This window comes from Artibeus jamaicensis, unplaced genomic scaffold (genome assembly GCF_021234435.1).
Source record: "Artibeus jamaicensis isolate MK-2021 breed Jamaican fruit bat unplaced genomic scaffold, CSHL_Jam_final contig_685, whole genome shotgun sequence".
Lineage (NCBI taxonomy): Eukaryota > Metazoa > Chordata > Mammalia > Chiroptera > Phyllostomidae > Artibeus > Artibeus jamaicensis.
Window position 1 is genome coordinate 16,142,679 of NW_026521924.1, and position 27,135 is coordinate 16,169,813.

The window sequence follows — 27,135 nt, forward strand, 5'->3', positions numbered from 1 at the left end:
TTATTTAGTCAACAGTAGGTAACGGGTCTCTCCAAGAGGCCAAAGGCAGCTTCTTGATCTCCTCCGCACACGGGCCAGGTGAAGGAGAAGCGTGGCCCTAGGTCTCCCCATCTTCGGGGCTGTCGGGGCCTGCGGCGAGGCCTCCTGGACCACTGCCTCCCTGTCCTCACTGGGCACTGTCCCCCAGCATGCTCCTCGTCCGCCACTCACAGCCCGTCATCCGCAGCAATTTACGATTTCCCGTGTGTTGCTCTAGTTTCTTGAAGTTGACTTCAAGTTCCTCAAGGACGAGAGGCCAACCAAGCCTCCTAATTCACGGAGCCCCCCCAGCCCTGGCACCATGTCCTGTACATAGTTACAGGGACAAGTATTTCCAAACCAAAAACTCATGACAAAGATCTAACCAGTATAATAAGGGTCCTCAAAGGGACATGGAGAGTATTCGATGCTGAGCCTGCCGTTCGCTGGCTGTGGGCCTCTGAAAGCACCACTGGTGAAGCTGAACTTACCAGGTGTGACGGGAAGAACTCCCTCCCTTTGCCGCCTGCACAGAGCATGCTATGAAGTCTCAAATGTGTCCTGTTTATTCAGCAAGGTGAAACCATTGAGGAACCCTCTAATTCAAGAAAATAAACGTAACTCTTCACTAAATTCAAGGGGGACTGAGTCACAAGACACTCCCGGGGAAAGCCCCGGTGTTTGGGGGGATGTCCCTAATTTCAGGTCTAGTTCCAGGCTGCACAGCCCACAGTCCAAGGGCACCTCTGGTAGACGTAGGATCTTGGCAGGGTCCCCACAGGCTGGCCATATTCTGTATTTGTTAAAGACCTAGCCAGCGGGTCTAGGTCTTTAGACTAAGGCAGGGGATGCTGTAGGGAGCCTAGTGATTCTCACACTGGAGCACCAAAACCACCCTCCAAGGCCAAGGTGAGAAAACCGATCACTGGGTTCTTGACTCAGTAGGTCTACCGTGGGACCCAAGAATTTTTGTTTCTAACAAGTTCCCAGGTAGTGCTGATGTTATCGGTCTAGAGACCAACACTTTGAAAACCACTGGTTTAGCCATTCATTTAGTCCTGAGGTGAAAATTTCATTATGTTTCATTTTCCTTTTTCTCCAAATGCTGTGGCTTAAAACTAGCAACACGAAGATAGGTGCTAGTGGCAATGACGCATCATCTGTGGCAGACCCTGGGCTGGGCGGCTCACACAGACCGCCTCGTCCATCCGCACAGTTGCCCTGCAAGGCAGACACTGTCCCCGCTTTGCAGACGACCCCCAAAGGTGCGGAGAAGCGAAGCAGCCCTCCTCAAGACCACGCACAGCAGCTCTGGAGCCAGTACACAGTGAGTGGCCGATATTCTCAGCGAATGAGTGCCATTTGTGAGCACAGATGGCAAGAGGTACACTTGAGCCCAAGTCAGACTTTAAAACTCAAACTCATTCTACATTAGCAGGAAGCACTAAAAGAGTTAACAGGGCTCTGGCTGGTGTGGCTCAGTGGACTGGGTGCCAGCCTGCTGACCAAAAGGTCGCATGCCTGGGTCGCAGGCCAGGTCCCTGGCTGGGGATGTGCGAGAGGCAACACATTGATATATCTCTGACACGGAGGTTTCTCCCCCTTTCTCCCTCGCTTCCTCTCTAAAAAGAAATAAAATATTTAAAATATATATATCTGTCTCGGTGCCCCTGTTACGTGGTAAGGGGCGGAGGCTTAGGTGTTCACCAGGGCAGGGCAACCCACGTAGCTGCGTTGTGACACTGTACATGGGGCAGGGGTCTGAGAGGGAACAATGGTGCATGCTGGGCTCTCAGTGGCTCAGTCACTTCCTCCGCTTCCCACAAGCAAATCGGACCCTTCACGTGCTGATTCCCAGGTGGGTGGGTTTGTGTATGTTCTGGGACCTTGTGGGTCTCTCCCATGAACTCTCCTGTGAGACTGGGAGTTTTTCCCACCACCAAACCCCCATAGATTTTTTTCAGTTAGAAGTTTTGAAGCTCTTTTTCCTGGCGCCAGAACCCCGGGTTGCTCAGCCTTGTCTCGCTCCCCAGCTGTTCCTCCCAGTTTATCCTCAGATGAAAGTGAGACCACCCTCTCCGCCCAGCTGCCCAACTCCACCCCTCCTACCGGTCTGAGTGAATGGTTCTTCTCAAACTCCTTGGTTGTTGGACTTCCATACAGTTCAATTTTCTGGCAATTCTGGTTATTTTTGTTTTTAAACTTGTTGCCCTTCTTTTGGTTGTGTGAGGAGGCCAAGTGTATTTACCTATGCCTCCATCTTGCCCAGAAGTCTTTTTTAAATAAAAGAGGTAATGCAAGCTCTGGGAAGGAAAGAATTAAAGCTTCTTCCTCCCTCTCTGCCTTCCTTTCTTTCCTTCTCCTATGTCTTTCTTACTTTTGGATTTTATGAAAGTAGTGATACAACTAAAGCTGTTCTGAATCTAGTGTTGACTGTCAAGATGGGGCAGGCAACGCAGAGAAATGGTAAGGAGCTGTTCCAGAGGGTCCTTGAGAGAGAAGTGGGACCACCTACTGGAGACACTGAAGACTCTCGGGTGGGGGCCCGGGTCAGCCCAGGGAATCATCACGGCGTGAGGAACAAGGCATCTAGAAAAGATTCAGGTGGTTGGCGTGGAGGAAGTTCCATTGTTTTGGTTGGGAAAAATTTTTTTTTTACAGAAGTAATAGATGTTCTTAGGAATCTGCGGGGCAGTGAAGGAAGTTGTTTGAACTTTTTATCTTTTTTCAGTTCTGTTGGAATGTTTTATTGTGTACATTTTAGGTATTGTCTCTATAAATAGAGCAGGATAATTTATGCTTATGTTGAAAAGTTGGAAACTACAAATAACCAAAAGAAAAAAATTTAGAAATTGCAATTCCATGGCCCATGGTTTTGGTATAATAACATTTTCCTTTATATCTGCTTGTTTTTTTCAATGTAAATCTTTTTTACAAGAGTAGGTTCATCTTGCTCTAACCAGTGTGACTCAGCTGGTTGAGTGTCATCCTGCAAAGCAAAACGTCACCGGTTTGATTCCCAGCCAGGGCACACACCCGGGTCGCAGGGCCAGGTCCCCACTTACAGACATACGAGAGGCAGCTGATCAATGCATCTCTCACACATCAATGTTTCTCTCCCTCCCTTCCCGTCTCTCTAAAATGAATAAATAACCAGTTTTTTAAAAATAGACAAAAAAAAGAAAACTGGAATGTGTCCCTATCAGAGAATACAAGCCAGGTTTAAAAAGGGAGGAAAAAAAACAAAACCACCAACCACCAATAACATAGGTAGATCTGAAAAACATGCTGACTGGAAGAACCTAAGCACAAAAGACTACATAACAAATTATTCCACTTATACAACATCCTGGAAAAGGCAAACTGTGGAGACGGGAATCAGCCCAGTGGCTGCCAGCCGTGGGGGGCGAAGGGAACGGACTGACTCTAAGTCTCATCAGGGATCTTTCTGGGGGATGATGGATATTTTTTATCTTGATTGTGGTAGTGGTTACATGACTACACACTTATCAAAACTCACTGAACTGTACACTTCGAAAGGGGGGATTTTCCTGTGTGTCAAGTACGCCTTCATAACTTGACTTCCCTGACTAAAGCATGAAGCTGCCAAATACAAGATATTATCCATCAGGCATTACAGATGCCACTTTCCACAGAAATTCTGAAATGCCTGTGAAATATGGCATTTGTAAAAAAAAAAAAATCCAACCTGGAAAAGACCAAATATGCTTAGGAAAATGTTGGTCGTCGGCCATGTGTCTTTGGAAAAGCCCACTTCTACTCTCCGGCAAATGCTTGTGTGTAAGGCAGCCGGCCCCGCTGGGGAGCAGCTGACCGCGTGGACTATGTGGAGAGTTTCCTTGTCACCACCTGCTTTTCTTTTCCTTTTTAAAAAATACGAGCAGAGTGAAAAAACAACAGTGTCCGAACTGAACGGTAACCATTTCCTCCACCCCCGACCAGACAGCCCTGTTTCCTCCAGGGAAAGAACGCAGGCATTTCTGGTTGATCTCCTGGCCTGACAATCGCCATCTTAAGGAACACTATGCGCCAAAAGCAAATGGAATATGAGGTCACCTCCAGCCACAGACCAGACTGACAGCAGATTTCTAAGAGAAGAGGAGCAAGAGTGAACTGGGGCAAAGACGAAGGGCTGACAGTAAGAGAGCACCTGCCCCAGCTCCCCAGCACCGAGACCAAGCCTCCGTCTGACAGTCTGTGGGGACCCACGCTCCTCATACGACGGATTATTTTTGTGACAACATTGTAATACGAAAAAGGGGCTGGAAGAGTCCCTAGAGTTCATGGCGGGATCTGGATCGTGGCAAATGGGAGTGAGGCTATAATCTCCTCCCGACAGAAACGGGACCCTGGGAAGACAGACTGTCGGTTGTGTGTGCACTCGGGGTGTCACCCAGCTCCCAGGAAAGGCTGCGAACCAGGAGCCAAGTGCCCCACTGCTCTTGGGAGACAGGTGTCCTGCCGGCTCGCCTTACACCAGGGTGTCAAACTCATCTTCACCGGGGGCCACACCAGCCTCACTTCTGCCTTCCAAGGGCCAAATGTAATTTTAGGACTGTGTAAATGTAACCACTCCTTAGCTAGGGGCAAGGAGCTCGGCGCTGCTGCCAGGTAGAAAACAAGGTGCGGGGCCAGATAAAACAAGGCGGAGGGCCTGATTCGGCCGGTGGGCCTTGTGTTTGCCACCTGTGCCTTCCACTAAAGACTCATCTGTGATCTATGTTGAGACACAGCAACAGTCAAACCCACTTTCACAGATTTGCTCCTCTGAAGCCAGGCAGGTTGGTTAGCAGTCCTGCCCAGGAAGGTCCACACGCAGCCTCATTTCATTTTAACTAACAGCAGGACAGGGTGTATTACCAGGTGGGGTGGGAGGAGTGGAGTTGGCTGATGCCCAGGGTTGGAGCTCCTGAGCTGAAAAGCAAATCTCTTATCAAGAAGCCCTCCAGCCAGTGGGGAAAAGAATCTTGAAAATCAGTAATTAGCATCAGAATGTGATAAGGAAGAGCTCACCTTTGGTTGAATGAGCTTTGTGCCAAATGACCCAACTAATAGCCCTATGAGGCAAGAGCTACACCTGGCCTGCGGACGGGGAAACTAAGGTTCAGAGGGGTTAGGAGTCGGCCTGAGGTCACGCAGTGGGTAACAGGGGCCAGAGTTCGAACGCAAGCAGCCTGACTATGGAGCCTCCACTCCTGGCCCCCGCAGCAGAGGTCCAGGGGAGGCCCAAGGGGTGTTTTTATGGCACAGAGCTGTCCGGCGGGCCCTCCGAAGTGCCCTGGACAGTACGGCTTGAAGTGTGGGGAAGCACTGCAGGCCCAGGGGGAGACACAGTAAATGGCCTCATGGTGTGGGGGCTGTTGGCATCTGGGAGACTAGGTTCTGTGGTACGGGACACCTGGGAGGCACAAGAAATGGGGGCGGGGTGGAAGACGGAGGCAGGGCCACACTGTGGGACCTCGTGTGCCGAGTTTGGGTTTCACCCTGGACATCGTGAAGAGACACGAGTGATCTGTCCGCTGCCATGAGACTGGCCCAGAAGGATGCTCATGCCAGAAACAGGCCAGACCGCAGAAGGTGTGCGGCTGAAGGCTGGGGCAGGGGTTGGGGGCACCAGGGAGCCACTGTTGTGACCCAGGTGGGCAGGGGGGCCTGACTCGGGCAGCGCAAGGAGCTCCTTGTTCATAAGCTCTCCAGTGGCCAGCTGGGTGCAACTCTTACAGAGAACCCTGACTGGAGCCCTGGACGGTTTGATAGGCTGAGTCCACTTCAGGTCACGCCAAATCCCATTTCTGAACCAAGCAGGGCCCTGTGGCTCACCGGTGGCGCTGATCCAGTTTCAGCCCCCAGGTCTCCACTGCCCCACCTATAAAACCAGTGAATTTAACTAGATTGTATTTTAGAAGCCTTCCTGTTCTATTTTTTTAAGACTTTATTTATTTTTTATTTTTAGACATAGGGGACGGGAGGGAGAGAGGGAGAAAAACATCGATGTGTGAGAGATACATCCATCGGTTGCCTCTCGCATGCACTCCAACTGGGGACGGGCCCCACAAACCAGGCACGTGCCCTGACTGGGAATCAAACCGGTGACCTTTCGCTTAGAGGGTTGGCGCCCAACCAGCTGAGCCACTCCAGTTAGGACCCTGTCCCAACATTCCGTAAATTCTTTTTACGTTAGATTATAATGATCTCAGGCACATGATGCCCTCAGAAGCCTCAGGGACACTCCTGGACACTCTGTCCAAAGGGACCGGTTTGCTCTTCTTTGGTACTATGGACAGTAATCTCACATAAACTGGACAAGCTCTATAGACATCAGGGATGATTAATTTTGTGTATTAACTTGAGTGCGCCACTATACCGAGATATCAGGTCGAATATTATTCTCTATGTTTCTGTGAAAGTGTTTTTTGGGTGAGATTAACATTTAACTTGTGGGAATCAGAGTAGATTCCCCTCTATAATGTGGGTGGGCCCCCCTCGAAGCAGTTGAAGGTCTTCAAACCAAGACTAACTCCTCAGCCTTCCCCAGCAAGAAATTCTGCCAGCAGACTGTCTTTGGAATGGATCTGTAACTCCTCCCTGGGTCTTCAGCTGACTGCCCTCCCCTGCAGATTTTGGACTTACAGAGCCTCCACAATCATGTGAACCAATGCTTTATAAATGAATCAGCCCTGGCTGGTGTGGCTTAGTGGATTGAGCACAGGCCCGTGAAGCAAAGGGTCACCGGTTCAATTCCCAGTTAAGGCACATGCCTGGGTTACAGGCCATGTCCCCAGTAGGGGGCGCCTGAGAGGCAACCACACACTGATGTTTCTCTCCCTCTCCCTCTTCCTTCTTCCCCCTCTCTCTAAAAATAAATAAAACCTTCAAAAAAAATCAATCTCTACACACACACACACCATTGGTTGGTTCTGTTCTCTGGAGAACCCTAATCCTAATACTGGCACTATTTAGCAAATATTGGTTATGACCCATTCACGTATGAGAATATGCTGCAGCCATCAAAAAGGATGCGGACTCTGTGTACTGAAGGATCACCAAGGTGTACTGAAAGTAGTGTGTATAGTGCACAATCATTTGTGTAAACAACAACAAAAAAGAGGAGTAAACATTTAAATTCCTACTGCTGACATCAGGGGAAACCCTGTGGAAGGCGCCTAAGGAACCGGCAGCGGGGTCACCTGCTGGCAGAGGGCAGCAGGGGGCCGAGCAAACGGGAAACACGGCAGAGGGACCTTCTCGCTTTATTCCTTTTAATGCTCTTTGATAAACGTATTCTTTGACCCAGCCATTCCCCACCCATATATTTACCTTATAAATGTACTTCCATGCATGCAAAAGGACACACATACAAAAACATTCAGCTGCAGTGCTTCTTACAAGAGAAAAAGAATAGAGACAACTTAAACACCCATCAGTAGGGAACTGGTTAAGTAAACCGTCCATTTGAAGGAACACAGCACATGTGTTTCCAGTGAGGTTGCTTTCTGTTATGACGTGATTTCCAAGTTAAGTGGGAAGAAGCAAGGTGCAGGACTGCATGTGCGCAGTGTGCTGCCCCGTGTGCGTGGGGCGGGGAAACGTCAAACTCTGTGCGTATGTATTTGCAAATGCATAGAATATCTGCAGAAGAACACAGAATAAACCAGCAACAGTGCTTGACTCTGGGGAGGGGAACCAGGCAACCGGAAAACGAAGGTGTGACAAGGAATTACTTTAACTGCACCTTTTGCATCATGGGTACATACTACCTATTCCCAAATTCTTTTAATTTCTGAGAGGAGAAGTAGGAGGAAGTTAAGCGCTAGGGTGGGGGCTAAGGTCATCTGAACACAAAGCAGAGATATGCTCTGCTTTTCATGTTTTTAACCTGAGGTTCCCCAGAACTGCTCAAAATCCTACGTCGGACCAAAAAAGCTAATTTCACTGAAGACCCAGGGCCGCCACCCAAACCAAGGATGTGATTTCTGAAGAGCAGAGCATTAGCTCTCTGCAAGGCAGAGGACTCTTTCATCCACACAGAAAAACAGCTGGATGCAGAATTTTTCTCTGGAGCCATTTTTATCAATCATCTAACCAACAAAGGTGGTCAGCTTGACCCAAAACAAGCTAAAACAGCCCCCCAAAGACCGGCCTCATTACAACACAACAGGGCAAAACCAGGAATGAAGGCAGTTCAGCCTCAGTTCTTTTCACTGTAGACCGAACACGTTTTTACATACAGATGCCTCACTAAGAACTGATGAGCAGAGCACCACCACCACAGTCATAAAGTGTAGAAATCTTGCTGGGGGCTCCCCCACGTGTCTGTTACTCACAGAGTCAGCGGCCTCCTCCTCAGCCATAAACAAGCCCCAGCTTTGCGGGGAGGAGGGAGGTACGCGCATATCTTTAGTGACAGCACCATCTGTTCACCCTGGAATTTTGATGGGGTGGTGACTCACTTATTTCCTCCCCGAGTCTGAGATGCAATGGCCTCGCTGAATATCTAACAGGTGTCCTGGGAGATAGGTGGTGGAGGTTCCCTAAACAAAGAATTCACAGGGTAATTGTGTAGTGCTCCTTAAGTACTTAATCCTGTTTTTCAGAAAACATTGCACCTGGGCACCCAACAGGCAAGCAGGGCCAAATCAGGGTCCCACAGTGCGGCCTGTGAGTGAGGTGCTTCTCAGAGCCGTCACCCACGGGAGAGGAGGTGGCGGGGGATGGGGCAAGGTGGAGATGTGGGGGGACGGAAGTCAGCTGAAACACTCCATGCTGGTTCTGACCCGCTCCATCTCGTGCAGGAAGCTGTAGAACTGAGGCAAGGTTAATTCTGGGGGAAGAAAAATTCGGCTTCAGGTAAACGTTCCCCACGCCACAGAATCATCCACAAAAATTAATTTCCACCCAGACATTTTTTTTCATATCTGTCTTAGTACCACCAACTAGCTCTTGATGGGTAAATAATCATAATAAAAAACCAAGAGCCTTGAACATAGAGAAGTTCTCACTCCCGTAAAAAAGGAGGGGGGTTTAAAATGGCCCGATGCTAGAGCACGGAGACAAAAAAGCATTACATGGGTGTTTCAGTGTGACTTCGACAGTGAGAGCGTCTTGCTCTTTGACCATTGCCATTCCTTTCTCCCCTTTTCCCAAACGGCTCTTCAGTTCTGGGGTCTCCAACTGCCAATGGCTTATTAACAATCTTTGTACCATCTTTTAGGAGAGGAAAGGCAGTAGTTCTAATACAGCTTGGCAATGGCTTTGCTTTTCTGGAAGAAATGATTTGTGGTGGGCTACATAAGCCCACTGAGTGAAGAGAACATAAGAGAAAGTGAAAAGGTTCAAATGGGAATTTAGACTCACCTATATACAAATTTTCAGTTTGATTTCCTTTCTTAACCACCAACTTTAGCTGGTTAAAAAGAAGAAATAAAAAATTTAAATTAAAATGACAGCTGAATAAAGAAATTCTTAAAACCTAAACTTTCACTTAAACATCAAAGCATCCAGTTTTTAAAATTTAATTGGTTTTTTTAAAGATTTTTATTTATTTATCTTTAGAGGGGAAGGGAAGGAGAGAGGAGGAGAAACATCAGTGTATGGTTGCCTTTTGTGCGTCCCCTGCTGGGAACTGGCCTGCAGGGAACCGGCCTGCAACCCAGGCATGTGCCCTGACTGGGAATCAAACCACGACTGTCTGGTTTGCAGGCCCGCCCTCAATCCACTGAGCTACACCAGCCAGGACTTAAATTTAATTGTTGTTCAAGTACAGTTTTCTGTCTTTTACTCCCATTCCAGCCCACCCCCTCAGTGCCCCCCACCTCACTCCCATTTCCACCCCCCTTAGTAGTTGTTCATGTGTCCTTTATACTAGTTCCTGTAAATCCTTCCCCTTTTCCCCCTAAAATTCCCTCCCCTCTCTCCTCTGGTCACTGTCCTCCAGTTTTTTTAATTTACATTTTTTTTTCAAATTTATTGATTCTAGAGAGAGGGGAAGAGAGGGTGGGAGGCGGGGAGAGAGAAAGGAAAAGAACATCAATTTGTTGTTTCACTTATTTAAACATCCATTGGTTGCTTCTTATATGTGCCCTGACCAGGGACTGAACCTACGACCTTGGCATATCAGGACAGTGCTCTAACAACTGAGCTACCTGGCCAGGGCAAAGCATCCAGTTCTAACTTCAGAGTTATATAGGGACAGTCAAAAATCTACACATTTTCAACAATGAGGAGAAGACTTACTTGCAAAAAAATACTTCCTACTTTTTCTAGCTCGCTGCTCCCAGAAGTCACTGTGACACAGAAGAGAAAACTAGTAAGTGGCTGGTTGGCGACTCACTCGGAAGACCCCAATCTTGCAGGTCGTTATAGCAGAAGCCACATGGGGGTGAGTATGAGGAAAAGCAAAATGTGCTTTTCAGGAAGTCAACATATTAAGAGACAAGGACAGAAACTGCTGTCCGGTGGACAGCAATAGAGAGAGGCAGCTGTTGGCCCCAACAGGCTTTGAGGACCGAGGACACCTCTTCTCTACTGAAGCTGCCCACAAGCCTCTACAACCCAACCCCCTATCACCCAAAGGGCGTAAGACTGGTTTTAACTAGTTACCTCCAAATTTCCACTCCATATCTATAAGCTGGTTAATCGTCAGAGTCTGACCTATGGCCCATCGAGCAAGGGTGGGGGCATTCTGCTTCCACTGGAACAAAAGCAAAAAGCAAAAAGCCAAAGTTATGAAGTGGGAGAAATCCCCCTGCTTCATTCTGCCCCCAACACAGCAATGCTATTCACACCGCAGGAGGAATGCAGGATGAAGGGCTGGTGTGTATGCACAGATCTGGGGGGTGGGGAGTGGAGAGGGGCAGAAGGCAACATAAGTGTGTCCTTTCATTCTGAGATTTAATCCGTGTTGGAACAATTGTATGACATTTATATTCGGTCAAACCAGAGGCATGCACTAAAAAAAATGCACAAACAGTACAGATGCACTCAATAGTTCAGACTGAAAGCTGGAGGTATGTCATTTGTGTGAAACCAAATGAAAAAGGTGGGGAAATGACATGGTGATTGACAACTTTTCCTTAGGAGGCATTTTTCTGTTTGATTCTTGTCATGAAATAAAAGCGAGCAATCGTAACCTTGATTAAGAGGAATTATGGACTTCCGCCAAGATGGAGGCATAGGTGGATGTGCCGTGCCTTCTCACACAACCAAGATTAGAGAAAACTAAATATTAGCAACAGAAAACACAGCCAGAACACGGAAAATTGAACTTTTCGGAAGTCCGTTAACAACAAATTCTTCAGCCTGACCGGTAAGGGGCGAAACCAGCGGCTGGCGGAGCAGGGTTGCACAGGAGGACTCGGCCAGACACACTCAGGCCGGCGGAATCCAGGCGCAGGGTCAGACCTAGTGAGCGACCCAGCGAGCAACCAGGCGAGCGACCGCGGGGGAGACAGCAGGGCCGGGGCTGCGTGTTGACTGAGGTCGCGCATTTGTGCGTGGGTGGACAGGCGAGGGAGTGGGCGGTTGGACCGCGGCAGGTCCCCACGGCAACCGGCAGTGGAGGGCGCCGCCATTTCCCTGCTCTGACCCCACCTCTACATACAGCGTCATAACCCAGCGACTCTGAGTGGCCCGGCCCAGGTGAACCACCTAAGGCACTGCTCCTCCGCACCCAGCTGTGTGAAGCGGCAGAGGGGGTCGCCATTTCCCCGCTCTGGCCACGCCCCCACATACAGCGTCACAACCCAGCGACCTGGGAATCCAAGGCGGCGCTTCTCACACTTAAAGGGCAGGAACAGACCAAGAATGGCGCAGGAGGATCTCAGAGCCCCAGAGCCAATAAATCTAAGCGATGAAGAAATAGCAAAACTCACAGACGCACAGTTTAAAACATTGGTAATCAGGATCCTCACAGAACTGGTTGATTATACCGACAAATTAGACAAATATATGAAGGCGAAACTAATTGAAATGAATGGAATTGCACAGGACACCAATAGCAATGAAAAGGAAACTGGGACTCAAATCAATGGAGTGGACCAGAAGAAAGCAAATAATGGCCAAACAGAAAAGAGTCAAGAAGCAAGAATTCAAAGAAATGAGGAGAGTCTTAGGAACCTCCAGGACATCTTTAAACGCTCCAACATCCGAATTATTAGGGGTACCAGAAGGGGGAAAGGCACAGCCACCAGTGGAAAACTTATTTGAACAAATAATAAAGGAGAATTTCCCCAATCTGGCAAAGGAAATAGACTTCCAGGAAATCCAGGAAGCTCAGAGAGTCCCAAAGAAGTTGGACCCAAGAAGGAACATACCAAGGCACATCGTAATTACATTAGCCAAGATTAAAATGAAGGAGAGAATCCTAGAAGCAGCAAGAGCTAAGGGGACAGTCACCTACAGAGGAGTCCCCATCAGACTGTCAGCGGATTTCTCAAAAGAGACCTTACAGGCAAGAAGGGGCTGGAAAGAGGTATTCCAAGTCATGAAATCTAAAGACCTACAACCAAGATTGCTCTATCCAGCAAAACTTTCATTTAAAATGGAAGGACAGATAAGGTGCTTCTCAGATAAGATCAAATTCAAGGAGTTCATCATCACCAAGCCCTTATTATATGAAATGTTAAAGGGACTTACCTAAGAAAGAAGTTAAAGAAACATGAACAGTGAAAGGACAACAAACTCACAGTTATTAACAACCACACCTAAAACGAAAGCAAACTAAAAGGACAGCTAGATCAGGAGTGGAAACATAGAAATGAAGATCACATGGAGGGTTAGCAACAGGGGGGTGGGAGGAGGAGAAGGGGGGAGAAGGTACAGAAAATAAGTAGCATAGACAGTAGATAGAAAATAGATGGGGGGGCAAGAATAGCATGGGAAATACAGAATCTAAAGGACTTGAGACACATGGTCATAAACTAAAGGGGGGGTGATGGTGGGGATGGTGGGTAGGGTGGAGGGGAATAAAGGGGGAATAGAACAACTGTAACAGCATAATCAATAAAAAATAAAAAAAATTTTAAAAAAGTAAACTAAAAAAAAAAAAAAGAGGAATTATGATACCTTTTCAGAAAAGTAAGTGGCTTTCTCCTCACTGAGACCTACAAGAGAACATAGGGAGACGTCAGTGATAAAGGGCTGCCAGGCCTGTTACTCTGAGCACCTCAGTGATGATGACCTACCCAAAGTTACGAAATCAGCCCGGACCTGCTCAGCTGTGAGACTCTTCTTCAAGGCACCTGGGGAAAGGGAGAAATCAGTCAAAAAGGGCAAACAAACCAATCGGCTGACAGTAGTCAATAGGCACAACTTATACAATACAGATGACAACAGCAATATGGAAACCTGAGCTAGAAGATCTCAATGCACCTGGGGACAAACGACACATGTGAGACAAGTGGAGAACAAGAGAGACCATTTTGTTTATTGCACAAGTGTTTACCCACCCCCCTCCCCCCAAAGTATGGAAGGTATTAGAGACAGGAGAAAAGACTTCATGAACCCAGGGATAGGGGAACCTAATCTGAGGGAAGAATAAGGCCACAGATTCCCGGCGCAACGTGGAGGAAGTTCAGTGTTGGGCTGGGCACAGGGGCAACAGCCCGGAACTGTACCGTGCAATACATAACCACCAAACATGTGTGGTCATTTATATTTATTTAAATTAAATTAAAATTTAAATTCCGTTCCTTAGGCCCTGGCTGGTGTGGCTCAGTAGACTGAGTGCCTGCCTGCAGACCTAAACGTCGCCAGTTCAAATCCCAGTCAGGGCACACGCCTGGGTTGCAGGCCAGGTCCCCAGTTGGGGGTGTGCAAGAGGCAACCAACTGATGTCTCTCTCCCACTCTTCCTCTCTCCCTTCCCCTCTCTCTAAAGATAAATAAATAAATTCTGATCCTTGGTCGCACAAGCTATTTCAAGTGCTCAGTAGCTACATGGCCCCAGTGGCCACAGTCCTGGACCGTGCAAGTCATAAACCATTTCCGTTTCCATAGAAAGTGCTATTGGATGGTGTCGCCCTTGAAACCCAGCTTTGAGGAAGTACACCCAGATGGACCAAACAGTGTGGCCTCTACGATGTACAGGTCCCTCTCAAGGAGGGCATTGAACCTTCCCCTCAGAGGCCTTGGAATACTCCCTGTGGCGGCTGCTTTGTTCTGCCCACGAGCTCCGATTCCTGAAAACAGTGTTGCCAGCGATCTGGGCCTCTCAACATTTAACCTGCCAGCTACAGCCCAGAGTCATGATCTGGCAACCACTTCAAAATTTTCCACATCTTAGTCTTCCAGAAAATGACTCATTAAAGAATAGGAAGACCATCCACCACCATCCAGGAAGGGCCCTGAAGTAATACCCTAAACCCAAGTCCCCCCTCCATCCTACTCCAGAAAAACAATCCCAACCGCTGTTGTCCTGCAAAATAAACTATGTCAACAAAGGGAGGAAATCTTTTATCTCCAAAATCAGACGGAGTAAGGAAACCACAGGGAAATTAAAAAAGGCAAGACCCCAGGAAACCTTGGCCATAAAGGACTTCCAAGAAGGGGGTCACTTCCCAGCCAATCCAATGAACCCAAACTGTCACATGCGCAACTCCTTCAAGTACATCCAGTTCAAACCCAGCATTTTGCCTGGTGATCCCAAAGTACTCTGAAGTGGGCATTATCATCAAAACTTTTAGTTGACCAGGAAACTTAGTTAACTAGGAAACCAGCTCAAACTTTTAGGGGGAGAAAATTTAGAAAATGTATAGTCAGTAATTGCACTGCCAAGAATTCACCCAATAGATTCACCCCAAAAGTATACTTAGATACATGTGGGAAGCTCGTTAGTAATGTGAGGAGTAGACATGAAAAGTCAGAACAGTGGGCTGCTTGTGGTACATCTGCAGAGCAGCCTGGATGTCAAGGTGATTTTGTTAAAACTTAATTCAGACCATGTCTCTCCTCTGCGCTCAAAACCCTCTAATAGCTCTGGTCGCACTTACATTGAAATCCAAAGTGCTTACAATGCCCGGCGTGCAATGTCCTCCTCCAGAGCCCCTCCACTGTCTCCCTCCCTTACTCTGCTTCTACTAGGAGAGCCCAGGCAGGTTCCTACCTCCCGGAATTGGTCCTTGCAGTTCCCTTTGCTGGGAACACTCTTCCTCAAATCTGTGAGACTCATTCCCTCTCTTCATTCTGGCCTCTGCCTGAATCTCGCCTCATAAAGGCTCCCCTGACCACTCTTTTTCATGTGGTCCTGCTCTTTGCTTGGACCCTTATATTGCTGCACTTTTCTGCGTTGCATTTATAACTACCCAATTTTGATAGATGTTTATGGTCAGATTTTTCACTAGAACATCAGTTTGATAAGAACTTGGTCTGTTTTGTGCATCGCTGTTGCCCCAGCTCCTAGAAAAGTGTCTGGCACTAAAAACAAAAATATTCTGAATGAGCCCTGGCTGGCGTAGCTCAGTGGATTGAGCATGGGCCTGTGAAGCAAAGGGTCGCCCGCCAATTCGATTCCCAGTCAGGGCACATGCCTGGGTTGCAGGCCAGGTTCCCAGCAGGGGACACATGAGAGGCAACCACACACTGATGTTTTTCTCCCATTCTTTCTCCTTACCTTCCCCTCTCTTTAAAAATAAATAAATAAAAATATTTTTAAAACACATTCTGAATGAAAAGAATCCCTGCAATGGAATACTACGCAGTTTTTAAAAAGGAGATAGCTCTCAATGTGCCAGTTTGCAAAATATAATTAAAAGAAAAAGAAAGAGCAACCTACACAGTGTGATTCCTTCTGTGAAAATAAAGATGGTATAATACCCTTATGTATAACCTTAATTACATCCTTTCCAATAGCTAAGTAGCCAAATGTGAGGCACATTTTTTTTTCTAACATATCCACAAAAAACTTAAGAGTGGATATCTTTGGGTAAAGGACTTGGGGGGGTACTTTTCTTCCTTTCTGTCATTTTAGAATTTTCTAGTTGCATATAGGTTTTTTTTAATGTAAAGGAGGTGAAATTGTGAGCTGTTTTTGTTTCCTTTCTTTTTTCTGTGCACTGATTTCGGAGGGAGGGGAAGGAAAAGAAAGAGGGCAACAGTGACCTGCTGCTCCACATATCTGCGCACTCGCTGGCTGGTCCTCGTCTGTGCCCCGACCAAGGATGGCATGCGCGACCTTGGCGGATTGGGACAATGTTCTGATCAGTGGAGCTATCGGCCAGGGCTTGTTTCCTTTCTTGTATTTTTCTATAACTAAAACAATAAATGCTGCTTTAAAAAAGCAGTTAAATGAATTGCCCAGGGCCATAAGAGCTGGCAAATGGCAGGTTCAAGTAGCTTATAGGCCAGACTGTCCCCAGACCCACGCTCTTTGTGCGTCAGGTCATTCTGAGATGCTGTTCCAGGGAAGCACTACCAGGCGAGGCCTTGACAGTGACTGAAAACAAAGACTCTCAACTACAGGGACCAAAGGGCAAGTTCTCCATCCTTCTATTACCTCTAGCAGGTGGGAACCATACTTAAAGTATCTGCATCATGCTAGGCCTCAAGTCCTTAACTAATTCCCTCCCTCCTCCCCTCTCTCCCTTCATCTTCTTTCCTTAAAAAATACACCTGCGTTGCCCCAGCTGGTGTAGCTCAGTGGATTGAGCATGGGCCTATGAAGCAAAGGGTCGCTGGTTTGGTTCCCAGTTGAGGCACATGCCTGGGTCGCAGGCCTCGTCCCCAGTGGGGAACGTGTGAGAGGCAACCACACATTGATGTTCTCTCCCACTCTTTCTCCATCCCTTCCCCTCTCTCTCTAAAAATAACCAAAAAACAAACAAAAAAACCACCTGCGTCGTACTAGGCCTCGAGCCCTTAATCCATTCCTTCCTTCCATTCCTTCATTTATTTGAGATCTAACTGACTTATGGTATTGTGTAAACTTAAGGTGTTGATTTGGTACACTTATATATTGCAATATAATTACCTAATTGGCTAACAACCTATTAGCTAATTACATAACATTAGCTAATACTTCAGTCATATCGCATAATTATTTCCTTTTTCAAAAATGATTTTATTTATTTATTTTTAGAGAGAGAGGAAGGGAAGAAGAAAGAGGGAGAAAAACATCAATGTGTGGTTGCCTCTCACATGGCCCACACTGAGGACCTGGCCTGCAACCCAGGTATGTGCCCTAACTGGGAATCGAACTGGTGACCCTTTGGTTCACAGCCCGAGCTCAATCCACTGAGCTAGACCAGCCAGGGCCTAATACAATATTCTTGACTATAACTCTTAACTTCCTTTTTAGCTTTTTCCTTTGGTGGATCCTTTGCACTAAGCGCAAGACAGGCCTGCAGCCCAGACCCTATGACAGACAAGAAAACTGTGTGAGCTCCGGGGCTGGAATCACCAGGACACATCAGTTGGTGAAATCTGAGAATATCCTTTAAACATGGATAACCACCTGAGATGGTTTAAAAAGTCCCTGAGCACCAATTTCCACTGGAACCATAACCTCAGGCAAAACGTCACTGCCACCAAAGAGTATGGTGGGCCAGGCAGAGGTGTATGTGAGGAGGAGGGTTTAAATTTTGCCCGGGAACAGTTGAAACATGAGCAAACATTGTTATTCTACCCCAAAATCTACGTAAGTCTTATTCACTGTAATAAGCAAAACCCACGGAACAGAACCAAGCCTTGGTGGGAATTCCTGGAGGGACATGGGAAAGGACGGTGAGCTGTGTTCATTCAGTGACTGCAGACCCGGAAGTCTGACCAGATGAATCCACCCTGCAAGGGGCAGGGTCACTCACTGTACATGGACTTACTGAGCACCTGCTATAGGCCAGCACTCTGCTGGATGCTGGGAAACATCAATGAACTGAACAGGCAACAACCTCTGCCCTCACTAGGCTTATATTCTATCAGGAGGGGAAGAACCATAACTAAAATGTAACAAGTAAGTAAGTCATGGATATTATAAAGTGAAAAGTACCACAGAGGCCCTGGCTGGTGTAGCTCAGTGGATTGAGCTTGGGCCTGCGAACCAGACAATCGCGGTTCGAATCCCAGTGAGGGCACATACAGGGGTTGCAGGCTGGTTCCCTGCAGGCCAGTTCCCAGCAGGGGAGGCACAAAAGGCAGCCATACATTGATGTTTCTCTCCCTCTCTCCTTCCCTTCCCATCTAAAGATAAATGAAAAAAAAAAATTCCACAGAGAAAAGTAAGAACAGGTTAAGCTTGTAAGTCCTGAGAAACTTAGTTCAACAGTTGGTTAAATACCATTTGTAACTATTGTTTAATGCTAATTTTTTCCCCAGGAAGAAAGAATTCTGTTTGGAGTGGGAAAAGGGAGTTATCGCCTTTTATTAAAACAAACAAACAAACAAATCAGCATCCACAAGGACTAGACATCTTGCAAAGTATTAAAATAAAAAATAGTCTTAAAAAGTGGCCCTGCTGCCGAGTCATCTGTGACCTTGTCCAGGAGACAGCTCCTTATGATAACGACAGTCATAGCATCATCAGTGGTGCAGCCACCACTTACGGAAGCGAACACATCACATCTTTCATCTTTCTCCATTCTTCTAACACTTCTAACAATGTATGGACTGCTAGTATCAGCTTTGCCTCATCCCTGGAAAAACGGATTCTCAGAGAGGTTCAGTGACTTAGCTCAAGGTCTCAGGGCTGTTAAGCAGCCATAGTGACAAGTAAGCTTACAACAGCCACCCGGAAAGCAAATGCAGTGTGAGGGCCGCCTAGAATAAAAGGCAGACAAGGGGGAAATCTGAGCACTGACCACATATTTTCATGTTAAACATGATAACGGCACTGTGGTTTGACAGGAGATAGAAAAAGCCCTTTTAGAGATACATAAGTAGGTATTTAGGAATTCATTCATTAAATGATTTAGATTTGCTTTAAAATAATCCAGTTTGGAGAGCAGTAAGAAGTGGGCGGGATGGGGATGAAGCAATGTGGCCATGGGTTGACAGACTGTTGAAGTCAGGTGTTTTTAAGAATTACATACTAAAGAGTAAAAGATAAACATTTGGCGAGATGGGAGGGGAGTGTGGGGGAAATGGGTGAAGAGGTAAAGGGATTAAGAAAGACAAACACGTAGTTACAGAATAACCGCGAGGATGTAAAGTACAGGAAAGGGAGCAGGCAAAGAACTTATACGCATGACCCATGGACATGAACAACAGTGGGGGGACTGCCTGAAGGAGTGGGGGTGCAGGTGGAGGGGGCAAGAGGGAGAAATCAGGACAACTGTTATGGCATAATCAAGAAAATGTAAAAAAAAATGTAATTTTTAAAAATCTTTTTTAAAAGATTTTTTTATCTTTAGAGGGGAAGAGAAGGAGAGAGGGAGGGGAATATCAATGTAAGGTTGCCTTTCACGCATCCCCTGGTGCCTCCCCTGCCGGGAACTGGCCTGCAACCCAGGCACATGCCCTGACTGGGAATCAAACCGCGGTTGTTTGGTTCACAGGCCTGAGCTCAATCCACTGAGTTACACCAGCCAGGGCTGTAATTTTTAAAAAACATTTAAAAAATCTACTAGGCTTTGATTCAATCAAAGGAGGTTCTAACCTAAGCTTTTCCATTGCAAGATGATCTAAAGCAGGTCACTTCCCTTCTGTTAGGGCTCTTGCCTTATCTCCAAAACCAAGATTAGACTAGATCAGCACTTTACAAAGCTTTTACCCAACCCTCCCCCACTCCCACCCGGCCAACTGATCCCCCAAAAAGTTCCCTAATTAACTGTTTCACAGATACTGGTTGACCAAGTTTCAGAGACTAAGCTACGTAAATGTGTGTGAATCTCCAAGGTTCCAAGGCTGGGCAGGTGGGGAGACATATTTTTTGACTGTCTCCCTAATGAAGCCTTTTCTGAATGAAAACATGACTTTGGGGAAGACCGATATGTTCTGAGGCCCTTTAGCTCCAATGAGCTCTGCTTCCACAATGAGGTCTAACTGCACGAGCAGGACCAGGATGATGGAAGCGGAAGAGGACTGCAGTCTCACATTTCAGATAGGCAAAGGCCTTGAATACCAGGTTAAGGACTCCAGACTTCATTATGTAAAGTAAATAGTTGCGAGGAGCAGCACGGCCCAAGTTGCTCTGTGGACCTGTGCTCCAGGCCACACTGGAACCTGGGATGGGAGACTGGAAGTGGAGAAGTTACTGACACAATAAGGTTCAAAGGGCCAAGAACTTGCTCTGGAAGGGCAGCTTCTGGGACTGGAAAGAAAGCGATACACAAGACCAAGAAATGAGGAAGAGGCCAAGAGACTTACAAGCCTCATGTCAGATGCTTAGGAGACACTCAAGAAGAAATGGAGAGTTCAAACAGGAAAACTCTGCAGGAAGACCAAAGTCAGTTGCATGGGAACAAAAAGAAGAGTAAAATAAACGGTTGAGAACAGACATGTACAGCAAACCCGAGCCTTCAATTCTAGAATTTGAAAAGCTTGAAAGCTTCGGGACATTACATAGTCAAGAGGTAAATTCAGATCCTTGCTATTAGATGAAGGAATATTTTATTTTGTAACCTGATATTACGGCACGGGAGCTAAAATGAACTGAATTATCAACAAATAAAGCTAAAGTTTAGCAAGTACTGTATTAAGTGCTTTACATATATTCACCCACTTGTTCCTAGTGACACTGCCATAAACTGTTCTTATTACTCCATTTATCAGATGAGAAACTGAGCCTCCGAAAGGCTGGGTATCCGAGATCGAATAACTACGCTTGGTGATGTGAACGCACTCAAACCCGGTGAGCCCCCAGAGCCCAAGTCTGGACTGGCATGCTAAGAGCACTTTCAATGTTCTCTGCATCTACAGAAAATGACCTTCTATAAACAATCCTACTGCAAAAACACCTAACACCCCCCAGGAGGGTCACTGGCTCCCCCAAATTCAATTCAACTCACCCAGCATGCACTAAGCACTTGCTCTATGTCGTTAGTTAACTTGCAACTGTAGCTACAGCAAGAAGTACAAGCCTTGCCCCTGACGTCAAGGACTTCAGGGAACCAGCCATGAGACAGACACACATGAAGCAGTATGGACAACAGACAAGTAAATGGTTACGGTTCAAAATGAGAGCTGCAGATAGAAAAACCAGATCTCCGTTGCTGAGAGGAAGGGAGGTCACTGCGGACTGGAGTGGTTTAGGAAGGCTTTCTGGAAGAGGCTGGAGCCCCGGGGCTGGGGAGGACAGAAGGCAGTTTGACGGGATGGAGCGGAGCAGGGAGCAGGGAGCAGAAAGGCGACAGGAAAGAGGGCAGGCAGGGACCCCAGACGGAGGTCTGCAGAAAATCGGTGTCCACGACAGCTCTAGGGAGACAGGTCTCCACCTGCAGACAAACCCGTTCCCACACGTGTAGGCTTGGGGCTGAGAGCAAAGGCCCTCACTCTGGGCACCTGTCCTACAGAAATGCTCACATACGGTAAGTACGCAATGTCCTAAGGATGCTCACTGTGCCATTGTTTCTGAGTGAGAAGTAGGAACAACTAAAACGTCAGGCAGTAGGAAGTGGGTTAACTAGGAGGAGCTCCTTTCAGTCCCAGGTGCACTACAGTCACCACAAGAATGCAGCTGACGTGGAGAGGTCTGCGTGAGGTTCTGGGTATGAAAAAAATGCAAGCTGGACAGCGATGCTGTGGCTTACTATCATTTACGAAAAATAAAACTGCATGTAAGTCTGTCAGAGTACATAAAAATATTAAAAGACATATTTCACAATGATATTGTGATTATTTCTAAACAGTGGGATGACTGCAAAAGGGAATTTTTACTTCTGACTCTCCATAGCTCTGCACTGTTTGTTAAGTTTGCCAGGAAAATTTATTCCTGAGTTAAAAAGACCACAGGTTCCCACCCAGCCTTGCGGTTCACATGCCTTTAACCCTCCATGAGGGCAAAGAACGCAAGAGGCACACGGACGGAGGATCATGACATTTCACAGCTGAAGACCTCAGGGGCCTTGACCCACGAGGCTCAGCTGGGCGGGCATCATCCCACAGTGCGAGGGGTCGCTGGCTAGATCCCCATGGGGCGCGTGCCTGGGTGGCAGGTTGGGCTGCAGGTGGGGGTGTGTGTGAGAGGCAACTGATCCACATTTCTCTCTCGCACTGGTCTTTTTCTCCCTCTCTAAAAATAAATACATAAATAAAATCTTTTAAAAAATGAAAAAGAAAACTTCAGAGACGTTCTGACTCAAGTCTTCAGCCTCACAGGGCACAGGGCAGGGCACAGGGCAGGGCACAGGGCAGGGAAGACCTGGGAAGACAGCCAACAGGAGCAAATAATTTAAGCGCCCAACTTCTAGTGCACCATTTGGCTAAGTCCTTAAATGACTTTATTTATTTATTTATTTATTTTTAGAGAGGGGAAGGCAGGGAGAGAGAGGGAGAGAAACATGGATATGCGAGAGATAACATCAACTGGTTGCCTCTCACACGTTCTTAACTAGGAACCTGGCCAGAAATCCAGGCACAGGCCCTGACTGGGAGTCAAACCTATGACCTTTTGGTTCCCAGGCCAGCACTCGATCCACTGAGCCACGTCAGCCAGGGCTGATTTTTTTTTTAAATTCATTTGTTTTTAGAGAGAAAGGAAGGGAGGGAAAAAGAAAGGGAGAGAAACATCTATCAGCTGCCTTTCACAGGTGCCCTAAACAGGCAACAGGCCCATAACCCAGACACAAGTACCTGGGTTGAGAATCGAACCTGTGACCCTTCACTCTGCAGGATGATGCTCAAGCAACTGAGCCTCACCAGTCAGAGCATTGTTGATTTTTTTTTTAAAGGTATAGGGACTGCCGCATTCTTTTTTTTTTTTTAAAGTTACACTTTTTTTAAAATTTTATTTATTTATTTATTTATTTATTTATTTATTTATTTATTTATCTTTAGAGGGGAAGGGAAGGAGAGAGGGAGAGAAACATCAATGTATGGTTGCCTTTCGTGCATCCCCTGCTGGGAACTGGCCTGCAGGGAACCCGCCTGCAACCCTGGCATGTGCCCTGACTGGGAATCGAACCGCGATTGTCTGCTTCGCAGGCCCGCGCATTGTTGATTTTTAAAATGTGCAAACCAGGGATGCTGTTCTACCTCCTGTCGACCTTGTCAACATTTACTGATTCTTTAAGACCGGGTTCAGTCCTGGCCAGGTAGCTCAGCTGGTTGAAGCACTGTCCCATTACACCAGGGTTCTGAGTTTGATCCCTGGTTAAGGGCACTTGTAAGAGTCAACCAATGAGTGTATGAACGAGTAGAACAACAGATCGGTGTTTTTCTCTCTTTTTCTCCCTTCCTCTTTCTATTAAAAAAAAAAGACTAGACTCAAATGTTGCCTCTTTTTAGATAAAATTAACTAAATTGCCAAATTAATTCTAGCAACTTATTAGATAATACACAGCCTAAAATAAAACAATTAAAACAACCTGCGGTCCTACCACCCAGATATAGCCACAGTTAACATTCTTTTTCTTTCTTTCTCTCTTTCTTTTCTTTCCAAAAATAGGACTGTGGTAGAAAGTTTTGTAAACTACTATTTTTATTGAACAGTTTACTGTGAAAGGTTTTCCATATCATTACATTTTCCTCACCATCATTTTTTAAGATTACTACATGACTTACACACAAGAGCAACCTTGTACGGAGGTGCTGTGCTAAGCATTTTATTTATATTGTTTCAATCTTCAAACAAGACTTCCCCTACACACACACACACACACACACACACAGCGCCTAGATGCAGGAGGGACTGCTAAGAAGGGGTTGTTGTTAGGGGTTAAGAAACATGGGTTCCTGGCCAAAGTCACACCACTTACCAAGTGACAGACTGGGTATCACACCCAGGTCCATCTAACTCAGAACTGTGAATTCTTGACCACCAGAATGTCCCCTGGCAAAAACGGAGCACAACTTCTTACCCCAATCTCCAGTTGCTGGACAATCCAGTTGTTTCTAATTTCCTCCTATCTTATACAGTGCCCAGTGGGCGTCCCTAGAGCCACCCCTTCCTGATCTCCTCCCTCCTGGCTGGAAGCTGCCTGACTGCTGGGGGCAAATGCCTCTCGAACCACCTGTAGTGAATGACCTTTTTCATTTTCAATCCACTGGGAATCAAAAAATATTAATCCACCCTGGTTTGTATGGCCCCGTGGACTGAGCACATGCCTGTGAACCAAAGGGTCACTGGTTCGATCCCCAATCAGGGCACATGTCTGGGTTGTGGGCCAGGTCCCCAGTACGGGGTGTGTGAGAGGCAACCACACACTGAAGTTTCTCTCCCTCTGTTTCTCCTCCCCTTCCTCTCTCTCTAAAAAATAAATAAATATTTTTTTAAAAAAGTATTAATCCTAGAAATAGAAAATGAAAAAACACATACAAAATACAAGCCCCAAATGATTATAATAATAAAGTTTATGTTACATATATTTTACCACACTAAAAAAAAAAAGCGCCATTTTACAAAAATTACTAGATTTAAGAGACTTTGTCAAATTGCTATAAAAATTTCTAAATGCTTACTTTCAGTCTCTGTGTGTACTAGTTAAGGCCCAGATAACATTTTGGGCACTGAAGCCAGGGTGCAGACTACACTCCGAACTGCACCTCTATTATATCCTGCCAGGGTTACCCGCTGACCTGGCTTCCCTCCCTAGAATGCCAATCCCGCCAGTGCCTGACGCACTACTGACTGTCCTGGCTCCGTGTCTAGGCCACTTGCTGACTCTATGGACTGGAGGGACGTCTCTGACCTCAGACAGGCTACTCACCATTTGGAACCAGAAGGAGGCTTTTCACGATGCTTTTGAGGGGGCCAAGACTGATCTGATTGGTGGTGGCAAATTCAGAGAGCTGAGCCATAAACCTTTCGGCCTGCAAAGAGAGAACAGCACAAACGAGGCCTTCACTTTCTAAGTATCTCAGGATTACAGACCCAACCCACACTGGGGAACTCTTCTTTTCACAAAATACTTTACCTCTCTTGGCTCAGTTAGGAAGTGAAAAAGCACTTCTGTCAGGGCGGAGAACTGCTGTGAAGAGAACAACACAGAACATCAGCAAAATCCTACTCCTGGTCAGTGTTCCCACATCCCATCCAACCACAGACCATTAAGAGAGAAAAGAGTAACACACGGCTATTGATACCTGTTTTGATCATCTTAAAGTTACAGATACTCACAAAACATCCACCAATGTCAATATATTGTCTGAAACACTTGAATATTTTATTGGGATACTTGGGAGATATGTACTGAGAGACTGCAAGTGTGAGCACATGTGCAAACACACACCTCACGAGTCTAAATATACACAAGAACACACATACACTCCTGGCCTGAAAGGGAAATTCACTGGAACATTAATAACAGTTACTTGTTTAGTGTGTTTGTTTATACTTCTACATATTTATTATTCAAACATAAGTCAATCTAATATGTAATTTCTCCTCCCCCTCCACACAAATGGTAACATACTATATAAACTTTTTCTGTACCTTGCTTTTTAAAAGCAGTTACTTTAGCAGAGTGAGACTTTTGGTATTTTTATTTCTTCTGTTTCATCTACCCATATTTTCTGGGGGGGTTTACCCCCATAAGAAACTTCTTATGGCCCTGACCAGTGGGGCTCAGTTGGTTGGGTATCTACTCTGCAAAGTAAAAGGTTACCAGTTCAATTCCTGGTCAGGGCATTAATGTTTCTCTCTCGTATCGTTTCTCTCCCTCTCTTCCTCCCTTCCTTCCTCTCTCTAAAAATAAATAAATAAAATCTTTTTAAAAAGCCTCTTGTGTGTATATATATATGCATAAAACAGTAAAGTTTAACACTTTATTATTCATTGTCTTAGACCAGTCTCTTATTATTTTGTGCATGTAAACTCTCTCTTTATTGGTGTTGTCTTATTAAGGACTGAATGTTTGTCCCCCAAAATTCCCATGTGAATCTGTTACTGTGTTTAGAGATAGAGCCTGAGAGGAGGTAGTGAAGGTTAAATGAGGTCATTAAGGTAGGGCCCTTAATCCCACAGGGCAGGTGTCCTTGAAAGAGGAAGAGACGCCAGAGGTCTCTATATGACAGAAGTCATGTGAGGACACATGAGAAGGCAGTCATCTGCAAGCCAGGAAAAGAGCTCTCACCAGGAACTAAATCTGTTGGCACCTTGATCTTGGATTTACCAGTCCCCAGAACTCTGAGAAATAAATTTCCGTGGTTAAAACCAGCCAGTCTGCAGTATTTTGTTATAGCAGCCCAAGCAGACTGAGACATATGTCGCTGCTTCCCCGTGTCCCCTCCCCGTGGACAGTGTGTGGCGTGGTGGGAAACCTAAGACCCAGGAGTTTGAAAGACCCAGGTGTGAGTCAGGGTTTTCCTACTCACTTTACCATGTAATCTTGGACGAGTTACTCAGCCTCCCTGTCTCAGTCCCCATTTCCAGAACATATTCAAAGGTGATTAAGTGCAAAGCCTCCAGCACTGTGCCAGGCTAGAGGCTAAAAAAATGGCAGCAACGATCACAGCCATAATTAGAGCCACTATACCATTTGATCCACCTTTCTGAAGCAATACAACACTAAAAAAAGGTTATATGCAAATACTTAAGCCTAAAGTCGCCAAGGTTATACATGTAATATGATGGTCAAGTGCACCTGCTCTTTTGCTATAACCCACTAAATTCCATGCCAACTCCTGGCATGGCTCTGTATTACTTTATTCTAGAATGTATTGTTTTAAAACTAGCCTTTGGAAACATAAAATCAATATATGTGCAAGGTTTTGCAAAGGCCTAACTAGCATAAAAGGTTGCAAAATAAAACATTTCTCTTTCTACCTGTCCCCCGCCTCAGTCCCACTCCCCACAGGTGGTTACTTCTAATACCTCTGTGGCTTTCCCATCATTTTATTTTCATTTAATTTATTTTAAATACAAATGAAATCATATTGAACCCACTCCCTACACCTTGTCTTTTTTTCCCACTCATTTCTGTCATAGAAATCAATCATGTCAGCAGATATAAGTCTACCCAGCTTTTTAAACAATTGCATGGCATTTGACTGTACAGTTAGTATAATTTAGCTT

At 46.2% G+C, this 27,135-nt stretch overlaps 1 protein-coding gene across 7 annotated transcripts in view; it reads right to left on the minus strand.

The window, feature by feature from the left end:
• COMMD7 (COMM domain containing 7) overlaps positions 1–27,135 on the minus strand; it is a 44,296-nt gene that overhangs the window by 12,468 nt on the left and 4,693 nt on the right. Inside the window, exons 2-9 of one of the 7 annotated variants that reach the window (XM_053671252.1) lie at positions 25,037–25,090; positions 24,830–24,932; positions 13,221–13,277; positions 13,102–13,139; positions 10,639–10,729; positions 10,273–10,322; positions 9,394–9,442; positions 7,272–8,570 (exon numbers count right to left, since the gene is read on the minus strand). In XM_053671252.1, the coding sequence (XP_053527227.1) occupies positions 8,437–8,570; positions 9,394–9,442; positions 10,273–10,322; positions 10,639–10,729; positions 13,102–13,139; positions 13,221–13,277; positions 24,830–24,932; positions 25,037–25,090 (576 nt within the window). In that variant the 3' untranslated portion in view covers positions 7,272–8,436. Of the gene's footprint in view, positions 1–7,271; positions 8,861–9,393; positions 9,443–10,272; positions 10,323–10,638; positions 10,730–13,101; positions 13,140–13,220; positions 13,278–16,014; positions 16,284–24,829; positions 24,933–25,036; positions 25,091–27,135 lie in introns of those variants that run through there. The other 6 variants (XM_053671254.1, XM_053671253.1, XM_053671250.1 and 3 more) reach the window with 6 other exon arrangements.